Source organism: Hyla sarda, chromosome 4 (assembly GCF_029499605.1).
Source record: "Hyla sarda isolate aHylSar1 chromosome 4, aHylSar1.hap1, whole genome shotgun sequence".
NCBI lineage: Eukaryota > Metazoa > Chordata > Amphibia > Anura > Hylidae > Hyla > Hyla sarda.
Genome location: NC_079192.1, coordinates 31,754,975 through 31,773,555, shown reverse-complemented (window position 1 = coordinate 31,773,555; position 18,581 = coordinate 31,754,975). Strand labels below are relative to the sequence as shown.

Below are 18,581 nucleotides of genomic sequence, written 5' to 3'. Positions count from 1 at the left end.
AAAAAAGGTTTTCACCCGAGTACCCCTTTAACCCCTTAAGGACGCAGGACGTAAATGTACGTCCTGGTGAGGTGGTACTTAACGCACCAGGACGTACATTTACGTCCTAAGCATAACCGCGGGCATCGGAGCGATGCCCGTGTCATGCGCGGCTGATCCCGGCTGCTAATCGCAGCCAGGGACCCGCCGGCAATGGCCGACGCCCGCGTCCGCCATTAACCCCTCAGGTGCCGGGATCAATACAGATCCCGGCATCTGCGGCAGTTCGCGATTAAAATGAACGATCGGATCGCCCGCAGCGCTGCTGCGGGGATCCGATCATTCATAACGCCGCACGGAGGTCCCCTCACCTTCCTCCGTGCGGCTCCCGGCGTCTCCTGCTCTGGTCTGTGATCGAGCAGACCAGAGCAGGAGATGACCGATAATACTGATCTGTTCTATGTCCTATACATAGAACAGATCAGTATTAGCAATCATGGTATTGCTATGAATAGTCCCCTATGGGGACTATTCAAGTGTAAAAAAAAATGTAAAAGTAAAAGTAAAAAAAAAGTGAAAAATCCCCTCCCCCAATAAAAAAGTAAAACGTCCGTTTTTTCCTATTTTACCCCCAAAAAGCGTAAAAAACTTTTTTTATAGACATATTTGGTATCGCCGCGTGCGTAAATGTCCGAACTATTAAAATAAAATGTTAATGATCCCGTACGGTGAACGGCGTGAACGAAAATTTTTTAAAAAAGTCAAAAATTCCTACTTTTTTAATACATTTTATTAAAAAAAAATTATAAAAAATGTATTAAAAGTTTTTTATATACAAATGTGGTATCAAAAAAAAGTACAGATCATGGCGCATAAAATGAGCCCCCATACCGCCGCTTATACTGAAAAATAAAAAAGTTATAGGTCATCAAAATAAAGGGATTATAAACGTACTAATTTGGTTAAAAAGTTTGTGATTTTTTTTAAGCACAACAATAATATAAAAGTATATAATAATGGGTATCATTTTAATCGTATTGACCCTCAGAATAAAGAACACATGTCATTTTTACCAGAAATTGTACGGCGTGAAAACAAAACCTTCCAAAATTAGCAAAATTGCGTTTTTCGTTTTAATTTCCCCACAAAAATAGTGTTTTTTGGTTGCGCCATACATTTTATGATATAATGAGTGATGTCATTACAAAGGACAACTGGTCACGCAAAAAATAAGCCCTCATACTAGTCTGTGGATGAAAATATAAAAGAGTTATGATTTTTAGAAGGCGAGGAGGAAAAAATGAAAACGTAAAAATTAAATTGTCTGAGTCCTTAAGGCCAAAATGGGCTGAGTCCTTAAGGGGTTAAGGGCTTGCTGGGTCTTGAAGTAAAACGGGACAATTTAGTGCAGGCCATGCTGACTTGACAGATGACTTTGACTTGACTGACTTGTGACTGACAATGCAGTGACTGTGGCTTACATGTAGCTTGTGGCTGCAGACTGGACTTGAGGCCTCCTATGACTCCAGAAGCACTCCTAGACTCGACTGAACTGGACCTCAGAAACAAGAGCTCTAAGCTCCAAGAGAATGAGCAGAGGCTCCACCCAGGGCTTATATGGGGGAGGCTCTGGTGGGGTACCATTGGTCACCTCTAGGTCACCTGGTCACCGATACCTCCTGGGTAACAATCACATGACAACTCACATGGTAAGCAGTCTTAAAGATATAACACTCTTACATATATAACATATGGATTATACACTGTACAATTACAATAAACAGATGCGGGGGGGGGGGGGGGGGTGAGGGGTGAGGCAGGGGCACGGCAGGAGGCAGTAGGGTACGGGGTAACACCTCCTGTACTGGGCCACCACATTAACATTTATAATTCAGCCTAGGCTGCAATAAGAGCGGAAGATGCACCAGGATTTGCCCCAGGTGAGGTCATTTTAAACGTACTTATCTCTTCAGCTAATTGTACATTCAATTAAGTGGTTACAAGTCTTAGTAACTAAAGTGAAGGACACGGAACCAGAGATCAAGGAGATCCTTTTTACCTGGATTATTGGTCATTGAGAAATCCCAAACAGTACACTCTTCAGTAATAGATACAGTATTGTAATTATTGTAATAACTTATTACCAGCATTGTATAACAGCTCAGTACGAGCTTCTGTGTCGTAATACAACACCTATAGAGATCTATAGGGTCATCCGGTACCCCCATATGTGTTTGAACCCAGTTTAATAGTAGATGTGCAGCGGACAAAAGTATGGAAGAAAAGGTCCGCACAAACAATAAAGCGATCATTCATGCAGCCCTCTCCATGAGGTGGTTTAGCCCATCTTGGAGATCGACACTTGTTTAACCCCTCAATGATCCGACAGCAATAACTTTTAAATTTTTCATCCAATTGCATTGTGCGGGACAAGTTGTATATTTTATTGGTACCATTTTTGCAATACCTCTTGATCGTTTTTATTCAAATTTTTTTTAACAAAATTAGCAATTCTTGCGCTTTTTTTCTCATTATCGTTTTATAGTATAATTCGTTATGAATGTGGCAATATCTATTATGTCTTGCAGATGGGAGACATGGGGAGCCCCCTCCCCCTGTCAATCCTATAGATGCTGTGGTCAGTTTTGATCATGGCACTAATGAGGTTAAAGGAAAACTCCAACGAACATAAACTTATCTCCTATGTACAGGATAGGGAATAAGAAGCTGATCGCTGGGGGAGTCCGAAACACGTCTCTAAATGTCTACACTGTGGCCCTCATTTACTTAGAAAATCGGGTTGTAAGTCTATCTTGCTTTCTTACCCGACTGCTTTTTTCCCCTGGTATTTATTATTATGTCGCATCCTGTTTGTCGCACGTGGGTTTTGTTGGTTTTGGTTTCCAACTCCTCCGAATTGTCGGGAAAAAATCCACAACAATTCAACAAATTTGGGTTGGAAACCTTTATAAATACGTGGAAAAGCTCAGAAATGTCGGGTTACGCCCCTTTTTTGGGTTTGGGAGAATCCACATCGGGTCCGCCGGGAAAAAATGTTGCATCGTGTCGCAGACTGGCGCACAATGTCTGCGACATGTCGCAGACAAAGATGTGCCAAAGAAACCCGACAAAACAAGTCGGGTTTAGAATAGTAAATGAGGGCCTGTCTGTGCACTGAGGTGAATCATGCAATAAAGCTCAGTTTGGAAAAAAGTTGGACACTTTTCCTTTATTTTCTACAAGTTCATTGGCGGAGTCCGCGCCAGTCCGAGCGCTAAAGGACACAGGAGGTGAGCTGAGAATCTACATACACTCTCATGAATGATTGCTGGATCATTTACTACAAGACAGCAGAGGGGACAGTCACTTGTCCCTTCCCTAAAATTTTAGAAGTGTCTTCTCACCAGCAATGATGAGAAACAGAGCTTTCTAATAGGGGTATAGCTATAGGGGGTGCAGAGGCAACATTCACACCCTAGCTCCAGTACCACATGAGAGGCCACCAGTATTTTGCATTGGGGCTCATAAGCCTGACGTTACGCTATAGTAGTAGACAAACATAAAGCAAGCTAGATTACCCCCTGTTCTATTTCCCAGAATAGAAAGACCCATGCGTTATATGTACACGTGCCCCCTGAGGCTCAGTTTTGTTGTTTTCTACCCTTGCGCACTACTTTGGTGCATCCTGTGAGGGATCCTCTTGTAGATGGAGCGTAAAGTGTTGAGTATGTGAGAGCAGGAGGCAGTCTCACGCCCATTGTACATGACATAGCTTTCCTGTGACTGTTCCAGGAAGTCCGAGGATCCCTTTTGTTCGACTTCGTCGAGGCGCAAGAAGGTAAATAGGCAGCAGATATATTACAGCGTGTTCTTGTACATAAGAGTGTAAACCCACTTAACTAACACAATGCTGACACATTTACTGCCAGCCGTTCCTTGACAGACTGACCGCACAAATGTGGGGAAAATATAAAGTAAAAAAAAAAACTCAGAAACCATAAGACTATGAAGAAAGACACATGCTTCCTGCTTAGTGCCACCTCAGTCCTTTGTGCTGAGATGTATGATAATATACATGTGTGACATGAGGTGGATGCATAGGGTTTGTTGTTATCGATTCTGGGAAAGATTTCTTGAAAATGTTTAATATTAGAAAAAAACACTGCAAAGTCTGAGGACAAGGTATGACAAGGTACGTTGCAAAACTACAACCTCCAGCATGCCTGGACAGCCAAAGGCTGTCCAGGCATGCTGGGAGTTGTAGTTTTGCAATGTCTGGAGGCACCCTGGTTGGGAAACCCTGCTCTAGGATGTACATGAATGAAGCAGGTTTTTCAGGACTTTAGAATTGATGGCACACCCCGATGGTCTCCAAACTTTGGACCTCCAGATATTGCAAAACTACAACTCCCAGCCGGGGGTTTTGGTTTTGCAACATTTGGACTTCCTCCGTTTGAGGAGACCACTGGTCTATCCTTAACAATTCCCAGCATCCCTAGCGATCAGTTGGTTTAAAGGACTGTAGACTCTCCATTACCATATACAGCCCTGTACACCTTATAACAGATGTGCTTCTTTTAGCTAAATCCTATTCACTTGAATGGAGCGAAGTTGTAGCAAGGTGCAGTACCAGGTATAGCCGCCGCAAACTGTATGGCCCCAAAATTATGAGGCCCCGCTACACTTGCACAAGCACGGCTACCACTTCTAGGAAAGGTCATCCATATTATCCCCTTCAAATGTCACCCTGTCACCATTGTCGTCAATTTCGAAGGTTTTCAATACAAACCTGTAAAGTCACGTGATACATAGTTACAATGTTGAGATGCCCAGTAAGTCCACCCTATATATAACCCTACTGCAGAGCTTTCCAAACTGTCAGTCCCCAGGTGTGTCCAGGACCATCTTGGAGCAGCTGCTGCTGGTCACAGTTATTAATCTTGTTGAGGTGGCCCAGTACGGGAGGTGTTACCCCGTGCTCCTGCTGTCCTGTCAGGCAGCCTCCTTCAGTGTCCCCAAGGCCTCCTGCACTTGTTTCCCCATTGTAAATATATTTTACCATGTAAAGTGTTATAAAATGTAATGTTGCTTTAAGAGTTATACCATGTGATATGTCAGGTGACTGTTACCCAGGAGGTACCAGTTACCAGGTGATCCCAAGAGTGACCTATGGGCTCCCTGCTAGTTTCCTCCATATAAGTTCTGGGTGGAGCTTCGCTTTTTATTGAGCTCTGCTCTTCTGCTAAGCTGAGGTCCAGTGCAGTCGCCTAGTGTGTGTGTCCAGGGTATTGAAGACCTCAAAGTCCAGTTCTGCAGCCACCATCAAGTCAAGTAAGATAAAGTCACAGCTTTATGAGTCAAGTAAGTCCCTGTCATCTGTCAAGTCAGTGTGGTCTGCATTCAATTATCCAGTCCTACAAGTACCAGCAAGTCCTTAAGGTCTCTGCGTCACTGGTCACTTCCTTGGGCCCTGGCTGAACTGTATAGACTTTACCAACTGTCTACCCTCAGTAAAGCTACCATTGTCCATAACTTGGCGTCAGAGTCTTTATTGCCCCCGTACCTAGCCCATGATCCAGTGGTACACCTTCGGGTGGTTATAGGCTAAACCACGCCCTTGCGTCACGAACACAAGGGGTAAATGCCATCTGCCCCTAGGGTAACAACATCTGCCCTGCACCACACACCCCGCTACCACAACTTTTGGCATCACGAACAGGATACAGGTGTGTGCCTTATGCCACAAGTCCTCCCCCTAGTCTGAACTGTGTCCAGTATTGTCTGCAAGAATCGCATGCCGATGCGAATAAAGTTTGCGCCAATAAGTATATGGGACTTTGCAAGTGAAAAGTGTTTTACTCGTGGTGCTTGTGAAACAGAGGGGTGGTGAAGAAAAGACTGTTATTTGCCATTGTGAATTATAGAGAGTCGGTACCTGAAAGGGTTAATTGGGTCCAGCGCTTCCTGTGCGCGCGAGCGGTCGCAGCTCCGCCCCATAAGTCCCCAGCGGTGACGCCTCTCAAGCACAGTAAGGAGGAATCAAAGCGCCGCACTGTGTTGCACAGGGGAAGACTTTGCCGACCGGACCAAAGCAGAAATGTTAGGATTCGGCAGGCTGGATGTGGATCCTCTGTGTCAGCGAGGGATTGGCGTGGACTGCGTCGGTGGACCGGTTCTAGGGTTGCTACTGGTATTCACCATAGCCCGCCGCAAAGAGGGATGGTCTTGCTGCGGCGGTAGCAACCAGGTGGTATCCACCGGCAATGGCTCAACCTCGCTGACTGCTGAGAAGGCGTCGGACAGAAGGACTAGGCAGAGGCAAGGTCAGACGTAGCAGAAGGTCGGGGCAGGCGGCAAGGTTCGTAGTCAATAGCAATAGCAAGAGGTCAGGTACACTGGTAAGGCAAACACTGTAACCTCTGGCACAAAGGCAACAAGATCTGGCAAGGAAGTGAAGGGGAAGTGAGGTTAAATAGACAGGGAGCAGGTGGAGGCTAATTAGACAGATTGGGCCAGGCACCAATCATTGGTGCTCTGGCCCTTTAAATCTTAGAGAGCTGGCGCGCGCGCGCCAGGACGAGACAGCCGGGACCGGGACAGGTGAGAGACTTGGGATGCGATTCGCGAGCGGGCGCGTCCTGCTATGCGAATCGCATCCCCGCTGGCAGTGTCAGTGTAGCGCTCCCAGTCAGCGGGTCTGACCGGGGCGCTGCAGAGAGAGGAACAAGGAAGTTCCCTGGGCGCAGCCATATTGGAGGTTCCGGCGGCTGCGTCTGGCTCTGCTGTCTTCTATCAAGCACCCACTGCACCAAAGACTCTGCAAACGCCAATGATTACCAGTATTAAGTCTCCGGTGCCGGTAACTATAAGTATTAACCCATTGTCCGCAAGTCTGGTTGCAATGACTGATGTCATTACAAAGTAGAATTGGTGGTGCAAAATGGAAAGAGTTATGATTTTTTAAAGGTAAGGAGGAAAAAACGAAAGTGCAAAGATGGAAAAACCCCGGGTCCTTAAGGGGTTAAGGTCTCTGTGTCACTGGTCACCTCCTTGGGCCCTGGCTGAACTGTATAGACTTTGCCAACTGTCTACCCTCAGTAAAGTTACCGTTGTCTGTAACTTGGCGTTGGAGTCTTTATTGCCCCGTGCCTAGCCCAGGATCCAGTGGTATACCTTCGGGTGGTTATAGGCTAAACCACGCCCTTGCGTATGAATACAAGGGGTTAATGCCATCTGCCCCTAGGGTAACAACATCTGCCCTGCACCACATACCCTGCTACCACATTGTTAATCTTGAAATCAGTGAGCTGTGGTGGCTGCCGGGACTGACGAGTGATGCCCTCGACATTGCACAGAGGAGCCGCGAAGAAGGACGTCACTCATCAGACCCACTGAGACTTCGGGCTACATCCTGGCCTGCCGGGGCACACTAAGAGATTGGGGGATTTAGAAAGGTGGATGAAATGGCACAGGGGAGGATAAAGGGGGGAGGGGGAATGATGTGGCACAGAGGGTGGTCAAGAGGTGAGGGATCAAATGACACAGAGGAGGATCAAAGAGGGGAATCATGTGGCACAGGGGATGATAAAGGGGGAGGAATAAAGAGGCATGGGGGAAGGGGGATGACATGGCACAGGGGTGATGAAGGGGGGGATGAAATGGCACAGGGGATTAAGGGGGATATCAAATGGCACAGGGGGTAATAATGGGGAGGATGAATGGCACAGGGCGGTAGCAGCCACATTTGTAATGCTGATAGAGAATACTGGTATCCCATTGTGCGTTGTAAGACGCGCAACGTTATAGTGCAATTGGCGGTATGGCGAGAGATGTGTCACCAAACTTTGTAGGTCTACAAAGGTGTCACCAACATGACCCTACCCTACTGTATTCACCCAGAGGAAGGCAAAAAAAATCTTATGAGGCTAATGCCAATTGCCCCAAATTAAAGGAAAAATTTATACATTTTTGTATGTGATCTACAGGTCCATACTGCTATGCGCCCTCTAAACAACTTCTCACCCAGCAACCCTTGAGTAAGAATAGCACTGGCAACAGTCAGAGATACTATTATTAGAGATGAGCGAATTTACAGTGATTCGATTTGTCACAAACTTCTCGGCTCGGCAGATGATTACTTTAGCCTGCATAAATTAGCTCAGCTTTCAGGTGCTCCGGTGGGCTGGAGACTCTCCGAGGACTGTATCCACCTTTTCCAGCCCACCGGAGCACCTGAAAGCTGACCTAATTTATGCAGGCTAAAGTCAGCAACCGCCGAGCCGAGACGTTCGTGACGTGTCCAATCACTGTAAATTCGCTCATCTCTAATTATTATGATTCAGAAAGGGCAGTACCTTGGTCACTGTGGACATGCAGTGCCACCACTTTGAGAATGTGGAAACTGGGCAGAATTACAAAGAATTAAAAATTACATTTTTATGTACCATTTGTCGGGAATGAATAGGTCTTCCATTAAGGACTTTCCCTAATTAGCTGGAATGGGAAGCAATTACAAAGGGCGCCTCTGGAGGACCTGGCATATCTGTGCATTATATAAGCCAGTGTTTGCCAACCAGGGTGCTGTTGCAAAACTACAGCTCCAAGAATGCCGGACAGCCAAAGTTTTTAACAGCTGGAGGGCTGCAAGTGGGACTCCTAGAACACTTTGCACCATGTAATGCTTCATTTTCCGTGAGGGGGTGCTGCAAAGGGATCGTGTGATTGCTGACATGTTCTCCTGCAGGTTATTTACAGTAGCTGAATGCTGTGGCCTATAATAATTACATTATTTATAAAGTAATGGTCAAAAGTCGACAACTCCTTTAACACAATGTATTTTTATTTCCTGATTGATTTATATTCTTTTTGTTGTGTTCGGGTGAAATAGAAAGACCTGCTGCCTTCTTACGCTTCACGATAATCTCCATAGTTCTCCTGCCGCCTCTAGATGACCACATAAGGAAATGTCTCTTTTACTGTTTGTACTGGATGTTCCTTGTCAATGATGTTATCCAGACAGAGAAAAAATATTGTTGTGCTGACTTAGGCTGGGTTCACATCACGTTTTTGCCATACTGCATTCAATCAGTTTTTCTAAAGAAAACCGTATGGCAAAAAAAACGGATGGAACAGTATGGGAAAAACGTGGTGTAAGGCTGGGTTCACGTCACATTTTTGCCATACTGTTTTCAACCAGTTTTTCTAAAGAAAACCGTATGGCAAAAAAACGGATGTAACAATATGGGAAAAAGTAAACCGTATGCGTTTTTAAACTGTATACTGCTTTTAAAAGTGCATACAGTTCCGTCCGTTTTTTAATTTATTTTTTTAAAACATAAGTTTTTGAAAAAGTTGTCCATTTTTGATGGGAGGGGTCTTGGGTGGGAACTTCAGGATGCAAATGCGCATGTGCAAAGTAAAAACCGTATATGGTTTCCCGTATGGAACCTTATACGTGTGCGTTTCCCATTGACGTCCATGTTAAAAAAAAAACGTATGCGGTTGCAGTACTATATTTAAACCGGAGACAAAACTGTGGTCAACTACGGTTTTGAGTACGGGAGAAAACCATATTGCAAGCAAACTGTACGCAACCGGATGCATCCGGTTTTCACTTATTTGTCTATATATACGGTTTTCAATACGGTTCCATACGTTTTTAATAATGAAAACGTATACAGGAAACGTAGTTGAACAACATGGTGTGAACCCACCCTTATAGCAGATTACCAGTACTGTGGGGAGTTAATGCTGGGCGTCGGGGTCCGGCTTTCATAGTGCTGATATAATCTTTATTTACATTACTGTAGACATGCCGGTTATTGGGAACTCACAGTGTTTTTCTTGTACATTACAATGTATCTTGTGGTATGAGGAAGGATTAACATGTAAAGAAATAGGAAGCCGTAGGACGCAGTCTTCTTCCTGAGTAGAGTCGTCACTCATCGTGCTGCCATATGGTATTTGACAAAACAAATTTAGAGTTACCACCTCCAAGATAAACCAAGTTGTCCTGTGTGCATAAAGCTACCAACCAAAGGAGTGCATATTGAAAACATAACTCTTTATAATTCATATTAAAAGGATAGAACCCATTGGTCCACAAAGAATAACACTGCTGGTAAGTAAAAAAACATTTTCACTCAGAGAGCTTTTTCAATTACAGGAATGTTTATCATACATACAAGTTTCTGTGAAAGGACATGTGGGCAACGATAAGGCCATGTTCAGACAGCGGAATTTCTGTGCAGAATTCTGCAAAAATTTCGAATCCGGCATCCACAGAAAGAATCGATTTGTCTTTCCTTGACTTTCTCCGGAATTCACTCGGAAATGCATTGCCATCTATAGAGGTGGCTCATTTCCAAGCGGTCCTAGCGCCGGCATGTTCTGCTGGCGCCCACCGTCTGTGTAATGTCCGCCCAGAAATTCTGCCATGTGAACATGGCCTAAGGCAGTGTTTCCTAACCAGTTTGCCTCCAGATGTTGCAAAACTACAACTCCCAGAATTCTGGGGGATGTAGTTTTGCAACAGCTGGGGGCACACTGATTCGGAAACACTGCCCTAAAGCAGTGATCTAGGAGTTGTAGTTTTGCAACACCTGGAGGTCCACAGTTTGGAAACAGCAATAGCAATGAACAGAATGTGTAATCTTTCTAGACTACATTGCGCCAGTCACGGCATTATTTTGGTCACATTTGCCATGTTTATATACAAAGGTCTGTTTCTTTAATGCAGTGTTTCTCAACCAGGGTGCCTCTGACTGTTGAAAAACTACAACTCCCAGCATGCCCGAATTTCAGCCATGGCATTGTTTTGGTTAGATTTGCAATGTTGTACTGTTTATATAAAAAGGTCTGTTTCTTTAATGCAGTGCTTCCCAACCAGGGTGCCTCCGGTTGTTGCAAAACTACAACTCTCAACGGCTGTCTGGGCATGCTGGGAGTTGTAGTTTTGCAACAGTAGGAAGCACACTTGTTGGGAAACTGCTTTAAAGTAATGTAGTTGATTTATGAGAACCCTCTAATATGTCTCTCTATAAGTCTTCTAGCACACTCTAGTGTTCAAATTTGGGAACTACAAGCAGAATTTGACAAAATATTCTGCATATGTATGGATACATAGCGGAATACATGTTAGAAAAAAAGCAATGGCGATGCCCATAGCAACCAACCATTTCATAGACTGCACTAGCCCTAATATCCGGGCTGCTAGCATTTTTCTTTGGCATCAGTTCCCCCAAATTGCCTCTGTTGTGGGCATTGTTCCTGTGATAAGCGGGCAGCAATCATTCGCCCATTGCTGTTGCCGTTCACCTCATAATTACTGTTAGCGCGTCCGGCTATTGTGCGAGGTACAATGTAGGATGAGGCTGGAGGGAGACTCATTAGAAGAAATGAACAGGAGAGAATGGCTCAGTGTGAGGACATAATACAGTCAGCTCCATATTGTTTTCCACGATGGAGGGCCTGTGAGGAGAAGAATTATAATCATGGGCTGAGCCCTAAGGAGAGCTGCTTGTGAATGATTTTCTATTGCATCTAATTGCCTTATTTCTGAAAGTGGATGCGGTGTAAATCGGCATCCTCCGGAGACACAATACAAGTACTATTTTCCATCCTAACAATGCAAATACAATATTTGATAAAAGGTAATAATAAAAAACGTAACAAAGCGAACGCACAAATCTTGCGCTTATTAAATGAACCGTTCAAGAAAGGATCCCGAGGAGGAAAAACATTGGCGCTGTATGTCAGCATTGTCGATTACTCACTGGGACACTGCGACGTGAATAGGTAATGTCCCAGCGGGCACCAGGCGCTATCCCAGCTTGACGAATAACATCAAGGCGATAATGATGGACGACAGCTGCAAAAATACACAATACAGTATGTAAGACATAGTTAGTATTACAGATGATGAGAAGACAACAAATTATTCTCATTTTATAATAAATTAATTATATGGGAAAAAAAAAAAAAAAGCTAACTTGTATGGCCAATAAAAAATGGCGGCTCATGTCTGGTGAGAAATTTGGGAAGCGTCGGAACAGGAGCAAAGGGGAATTATACTTTATTGCAAATCCCTTTGAAACAGGGAGGTATACACTTCCTAAACAAGACAGGCTTGACATGTTGCAGGGGGATTACTCCTTAGTCATACTCAATATATACAGTATTAATTAATTATAATTATATCATAAATTTATTATATACAATTTCTCCAAAAAAGGAGATTTTTATTTACTTACCGTAAAATCTCTTTCTCGGAGGATCCATTGGGGGACACAGACCGTGGGTGCATGGATGTATGCTGCTGTCTCTAGGAGGTTTGACACTATGGTAATAAAAAAAGTCGGCTCCTCCCAGCAGGATATACCCGCCTCCAGGCCCTGAGCTAATCAGTTTTAGTTCCAGAGCAATAGGAGAGGACCGACAGGTCAAAGAAGACCCAAACTGTCTGAGAACCAGAAGAAAAAATACAACTGAACACACCCTCGGACAGAGAACCGAAGAAAACCCCAAAAAAGGGTTGGAGCTGTGTCCCCCAATGGATCCTCCAAGAAAGAGATTTTACGGTAAGTAAATAAAAAATCTCTTTTTCTCTATCGGCTCCATTGGGGGACACAGACCGTGGGACGTACCAAAGCCGTCCCTTGGGTGGGCAGATAAGCAGTCAGGCAGACGGCCGTTCCACTGCCGCCTGCAACACTTTACAACCCAGACCAGCAACAGCCGATGCGAAGGTATGAACCCGGTAGAACCTCGAGAAAGTGTGCAAAGACTACCAGGTAGCCGCCTTGCAAATCTGCGAGGCCGAGGCTCTGTTCTGGAGAGCCCATGATGCCCCAACAGAATGGGTAGAATGAGCCACAACCCTGAAGGGAGGAATCTTCCCTTTACAGCGATAGGCTTCCGAAAAGGCAGACCGAATCCACCGAGAAATGGTGGCCTTGGAAGCAAGTTATCCCTTGCGACAACCTTCCGTGAAGACGAAAAAGGAATCACACTAACGAAACGAAGAAGTAATAGAGAGATAGAACCTAACAGCCCGAACCACATCCAGTTTGTGTAGTAAATGCTCCTTAGGATGAGAAGGAGCAGAACAAAAAGACGGGAGGACAACGTCCTCATTGAGATGAAAAGCCGAAACCACCTTAGGCAAAAAGGAAGGATCTGGACGGAAAACAACCTTGTCCTGTAGACCACCAGAAACGGAGAACGGCAGGAGAGAGCCGCCAATTCAGACACCCTCCAGATGGAGGTGATAGCAACAAGAAACGCCACCTTCCAAGAAAGGAGGCGCAGAGACACCTCTCTAAGGGGCTCAAAGGATGCAGCCTGGAGGGCACTCAGAACCAAATTCAAGTCCCAAGAGGGAGAAGGTGACCGATAAGGAGAACAGCGCGCGCCACTCCTTGCAGGAAGGACCGGACATGAGGATTAGAATGTAACTGGGTAATGAAAGGTAATGAAACTGGGCAAAGGGTACGGCCTTCATGGCTGCCACCATCCGACCCAGGACTTTCATACAAGTGCAGATGGAAACTGGGACCTGAGCCCGAAGGGAGCGGACTCCTGACATAAGAGTCAGATGTTTGTCCGGCGGAAGGCAAATTCGGGCAGAGGCCGTGTTGAAGTGAAGTCCCAAGAAGATCAGAGACTGGGTGGGAGAGAGGACTGACTTGTCCCGGTTGACCATCCACCCGAAGCGATCCAGAGTGTGAAGAGTGACATCCACATTCTCCAGAGTCTGGGCTCTGGTGGGAGCCTTGATGAGAAGGTCGTCCAGGTAGGGTATCACAGAGACTCCCCTCGACCGCAACAGGGCCCTCACTGGCGCAAGGATCTTGGTAAAGACCCGAGGAGCCGTGGCCAGGCCAAAGAGGAGGGCTACGAATTGAAAATGCCCCTCCAGAACCGCAAAGCGGAGGTACCGATGATGGCCTGGAAATATTGGCACATGGAGGTAGGCATCCTTGATGTCCACAAATGAAAGGAACTCTTACTTCCCGTTGCCTCAGAGATAATCTCATCAAGGCGTTTGCCAAAAAGATTGCCACCCGTAAAGGGAAGCTCAGTGGGGTCTCCATAGGTTGCGAGTCCGTACCTGTGGAGAAAAAGGGGGGTACTTACCTCAGTCAGAAGAACTTACCTAATGGAGTCTTCAGTGAAGTCTTCAGTCGCGAGGCGAGCAGGGAAATAGGGGGACCCGGACCCATGAGGTACCAACCCAAGCACTGACCGTTGGCGAGGGGGGGTGAACAGCGCATATATGCAATGTCTGTGCCCCCTTACTCGCAATGGGGAAACAGGGAACCGGAGTCCCTGAGTCCCCACCTGAAAACAGAAAAGAAAAAGGAATAAAAACACGTCCCTAACTAGGAAAACAAAAAATCAGAAGACCTGGTCTGGAGAAATCCAGACCATGTCCACCTCCTTCAGACACTAAGCTTAAACTGATTAGCTCAGAGCCTGAAGGTGGGTATATCCTGCTGGGAGGAGCCGACTTTTTTTTATTACCATAGTATTACACCTCCTAGAGACAGCAGCATACACCCACAGTCTGTGTCCCCCAATGGAGCCGATAGAGAAATACCATAATGGAGACTGACATACTCTTACATTGTTTCTTTCTCGGTTAGGATGCTGTTTGGATCAGATCTTTAGCATACGTGAGAAACGCCTTCCCATCCGTTAAAGGTATGTTGTGTAAGGATCTGTCTTATGTAATGTTTCATCTACACTTATGTGTTTACTGAGCCTTCATATTTTATTAATATTTTAGTTTCTGTGTCAGTTCCTCATTAATCCCTATTTATTTTAACAAATAGGAAACTTCATTGTTTAGTTCCAGAGGCTGAAAATTTTATCTTGTTGTGTACATACAGTGTTTGTGTTACATTATGGTGTGTTCAGCATGTGGTAGGTTTGCTGTAAGTTTATGGTTCGGATTTTGCACTGTAAAAGGGTACGTTCACACTTTAAATTTCTGACAAATTCCAGGCATACATTCTTAGTGTGGCCTAGTGCATCCAGCTCTTGGACCAGCTCTTAGACCCGGTAAATACTGTAAATACTCATCGACAACAATGCAGCCTGCACAGAATCCCGAAAAAAAGAATAAACATGTTCAATCTTTCGGTGGAAATTCTGCAGCAGAAATTTCCGTGGAATCCCACTGGCAGGCTGCTGTGAAGATAGAAGTGTGTAAGAGTATGTTCACACTACAGATATTCAGCAAGCAATTTCCTGGCTGAATTTTCACATTGGATCCATGATCTTCCTGCATGGAACAGAGGCCATCCAGATTTGGTGCTTATGTCTTCAGCACTCTGCCACAGACATAAGCAATGTCCCATTGACAGATGAGACTGCTTTGGCAAATTCCACTGGAAGATTGAACACGTTTAGGCCGGGATCAGCCTTGTAAAGCTCTGCGAGGAAAACTTCAGTCCAGAGCTTCCCAGTGACGAGAATGTCTGCGGAGCAGATTACGCCAGAACGTTAAGCAGGTTCAATATTATGGCAGAATTATTTGTTTGGAATTTTCTGTCGGAAATTCAGACCAGAAATTTCTGCAGGGTGAATGGGTTAACAGAAAATCCATTGACCTGCATGTTAACCTTCATGCACTGGAATTTCTGGCAAAAATTCCTGAGCGGAATTCTGGTCGGAAATTCTGTAGTGTGAGCCCAGCCTCAATCCCCGCCTGAATCCATTTCCTTGACGGAAGGTCCATAGTGGAACTTCCAATGCATGAAGAGATAAATGGGAGACTACTACAAGCAGAATTCATGCGGAATTTCTCTGCAAAAATTCTGCAGATGGGAATACCCTTTTTATTCCTAGCAAATAACTTACCTCCTGTACATATTACATCACTACCCTCAACTTATCAGATAACAGTATTAAATGCTGTTCAGACATGTAAATCAGTAATAGCTGTATACCAAAATGGTATCCATTTCCTCACCTCCCAACCTGTTATAACAGCTGCTGCTATCCCTAGGGCCATGCTGTTCTTTTTCACTTGTTCAAGAATGGCGAGAAAACAGCCCTGCATAGCAAAAGGTAGATATAATTATTCTAACAGGGCCCCATATTTGAAGATGTTACTGGGGAATGAGTGTATACAACCGTGGAGAATCTGCATTCATGTTATTGTTAGGCTTTGTTCACACTATGTCAGAGGCTTTGTCCGTTTAAAATAACCAAAAAATAAAAATAAAAAATAAGCAAAATTCTGTATTTTTGGGTCTAGGGATAATCCAAAAAAATTATGGATACCAGACAGAAACCTGACAGACCCCATTAAATTCAATGGGGTCCGTTGGGTTCCATTGTTGTCCGGCTGTCCGGCTCCATTTTCCACTGCTGAATGGAATCTGCGATGGTGGCCTGAACAAAGCCTTTAAAGGGGGACTCCGCCCCTAGACATCTTATCCCCTATCCAAAGGATAGGGGATAAGATGTTAGATCGCCGCGGTCCAGCTGCTGGGGACCCCAGGGATCTCCGCTGCGGCACCCCGCCATCATTACTGCACAGAGCGAGTTCGCTCTGTGCATAATGACGGGCGATACAGTGGCCGGAGCAGCGTGACGTCATGGCTCTGCCCCTCATGACATCACGGCCCATCCCCTTAATGCAAGTCTATGGCAGGGGGCGTGACGACCGCAACACCCCCTCCCATAGACTTGTATTGACGGGGGCGGGCCGTGACACCACGAGGGGCGGAGCCATGACGTAATGATGCTCTGGCCCCTGTATTGCCTGTCATTACGTGCAGAGCGATCTCGCTCTGCGCAGTAATGATAGTGGGGGGCTGCAGCAGCGATCCCCGGGGTCCCCAGCAGCGGGACCCCGGCCATCTGACATCTTATCCCCTATCCTTTAGATAGGTGATAAGATGTCTAGGGGCGGAGTACCCCTTTAACTAAAATGTGAATCTAGCCTTACCTTGTCATAGCCTTAGACCTTAAAGGACATCTGCAGCGTTACAAACACTTATCCCCTATCCTCAAGATAGGGGATAAGTGTTTGATCGCGGGGGTTCCGAACGCTGGGGCCCCCGGCGATCTCCTGTACGGGGCCGCGGCTGTCCCGTGCAGGGGGCGTGCCAGCCGCAGCATGACGTTGCGGCTGGCATGCCTCCTCCATACATCTCTATGGGAGAGGCGGGGAGGCAGCATTCGTGCCTCCCCGCATCCCCCATAGAACTGTATGGGGACGGGGAGGAGACAGGGCGTCACCGTCGACCTCTAGGTCGACGCTACGCGCCCTAGCGCTCACCATGAGCGCTTATGGCGGCGCCCCGTTAGGGAGATCGGGGGGGGGGTCCCAGCGGTCGGACCCCCCGCAATGAAACACTTATCTCTTATCCTGTGGATAGGGGATAAGTGTAATGCCGCTGCAGTTGTCCTTTAACTAGATTACTAAAGCCGAATGAGCTTTAGTGAGGGTATGTTCACATGGCGGAATGTCCGCACAGACATTACGATGCAGCATTGTCCCATTTATTTCAATGGGATTCTGCTGCACTGCGCACACAGCGAAATTTCCGCGGCAGAAACTTCCCGATTCCGGCATCTGCCGACATGTCCGCCTGAACTTTCAAATGTGCAGAATTTCTGTCCATGTTGTCTGGGCGGACATTTTGCACATTTTCCTGTGGACAATCCCTAAGACAAACAGATAGAGGCCCTGCAAATGCCATTCTCAGAAACAGTCTGTATTAACTATTGGTCATCTCTACTGTATGTAAATATCCATTTAATAAACAATGTTATTTTCTTAATAAATATATACTGGGGCAGATTTGTTTTTGCAAAAACAGATTTATTGTTCTATGTGTGCCAAAAATGTGCCTTGCACCATATTTCTTATGTGTTTTAGACACTTTTGTGCCTCACTCATCAAGGGGTTGTGGAGTAATGGCAAGTGACACCAAAAAGTAAGCCAAAAATTATCCATAAAGGTAGACAACTAATAGGGTAATATAAACTTATCCAGTGTAAATATGCGCTCATCTTATCAAACAGCATGATCCTCTGTGATAAGGCTGCCATTTTTAGACTGACTGGTCTAAGTTTAAATTGTAAAATAGGTGTACACGTATTAGGCTGGGTTCACACTGCATTTTTGTCTCCGTTTAATTATTTCCGTTACTATACCGTTAAAGGGGTACTCCCGTGGAAAACTTTTTTTTTTTTAAATCAACTGGTGCCAGAAAGTTAGACAGATTTGTAAATTACTTCTATTAAAAAATCTTTAATCTTTCCACTACTTATTAGCTGCTGAATACTACAGAGGAAATGGTTTTCTTTTTGGAACACAGAGCTCTCTGCTGACATCATGACCACAGTGCTCTCTGCTGACATCTCTGTCCATTTTAAGAACTGTCCAAAGTAGGAGAAAATCCCCCAAAAATCCCCATAGCAAACATATGCTGCTATGGACAGCTCCTAAAATGGACAGAGATGTCAGCAGAGAGCACTGTGCTCGTGATGTCAGCAGAAAACTCTGTGTTCCAAAAAGAAAACCATTTCCTCTGTAGTATACAGACCCTAAAAAATACTGGAAAGATTAAGATTTTTCAATA

At 45.4% G+C, this 18,581-nt stretch overlaps 2 protein-coding genes across 8 annotated transcripts in view; one reads left to right on the top strand and one right to left on the bottom strand.

The window, feature by feature from the left end:
* Nucleotides 1–3,722: 3,722 nt before the first annotated feature.
* Nucleotides 3,723–18,581, top strand: part of DNASE2 (deoxyribonuclease 2, lysosomal) — a 199,224-nt gene continuing 184,365 nt past the window's right edge. For 2 of the 3 annotated variants that reach the window (XM_056570370.1, XM_056570364.1), the window contains exons 1-2: nucleotides 3,723–3,817; nucleotides 14,625–14,682. The gene's annotated coding sequence lies outside the window, so the exon portion shown is untranslated. The remainder of the gene's footprint in view (nucleotides 3,818–14,624; nucleotides 14,683–18,581) is intronic. The other variant, XM_056570367.1, reaches the window with a different exon arrangement.
* TSPAN16 (tetraspanin 16) overlaps nucleotides 10,022–18,581 on the bottom strand; it is a 57,120-nt gene continuing 48,560 nt past the window's right edge. For 4 of the 5 annotated variants that reach the window (XM_056570371.1, XM_056570375.1, XM_056570372.1 and 1 more), the window contains 2 exons: nucleotides 15,956–16,039; nucleotides 10,022–11,848 (listed from right to left, as the gene is read on the bottom strand). In XM_056570371.1, coding sequence (XP_056426346.1) covers nucleotides 11,801–11,848; nucleotides 15,956–16,039 — 132 coding nt within the window. In that variant the 3' untranslated portion in view covers nucleotides 10,022–11,800. The remainder of the gene's footprint in view (nucleotides 11,849–15,955; nucleotides 16,040–18,581) is intronic. The other variant, XM_056570376.1, reaches the window with a different exon arrangement.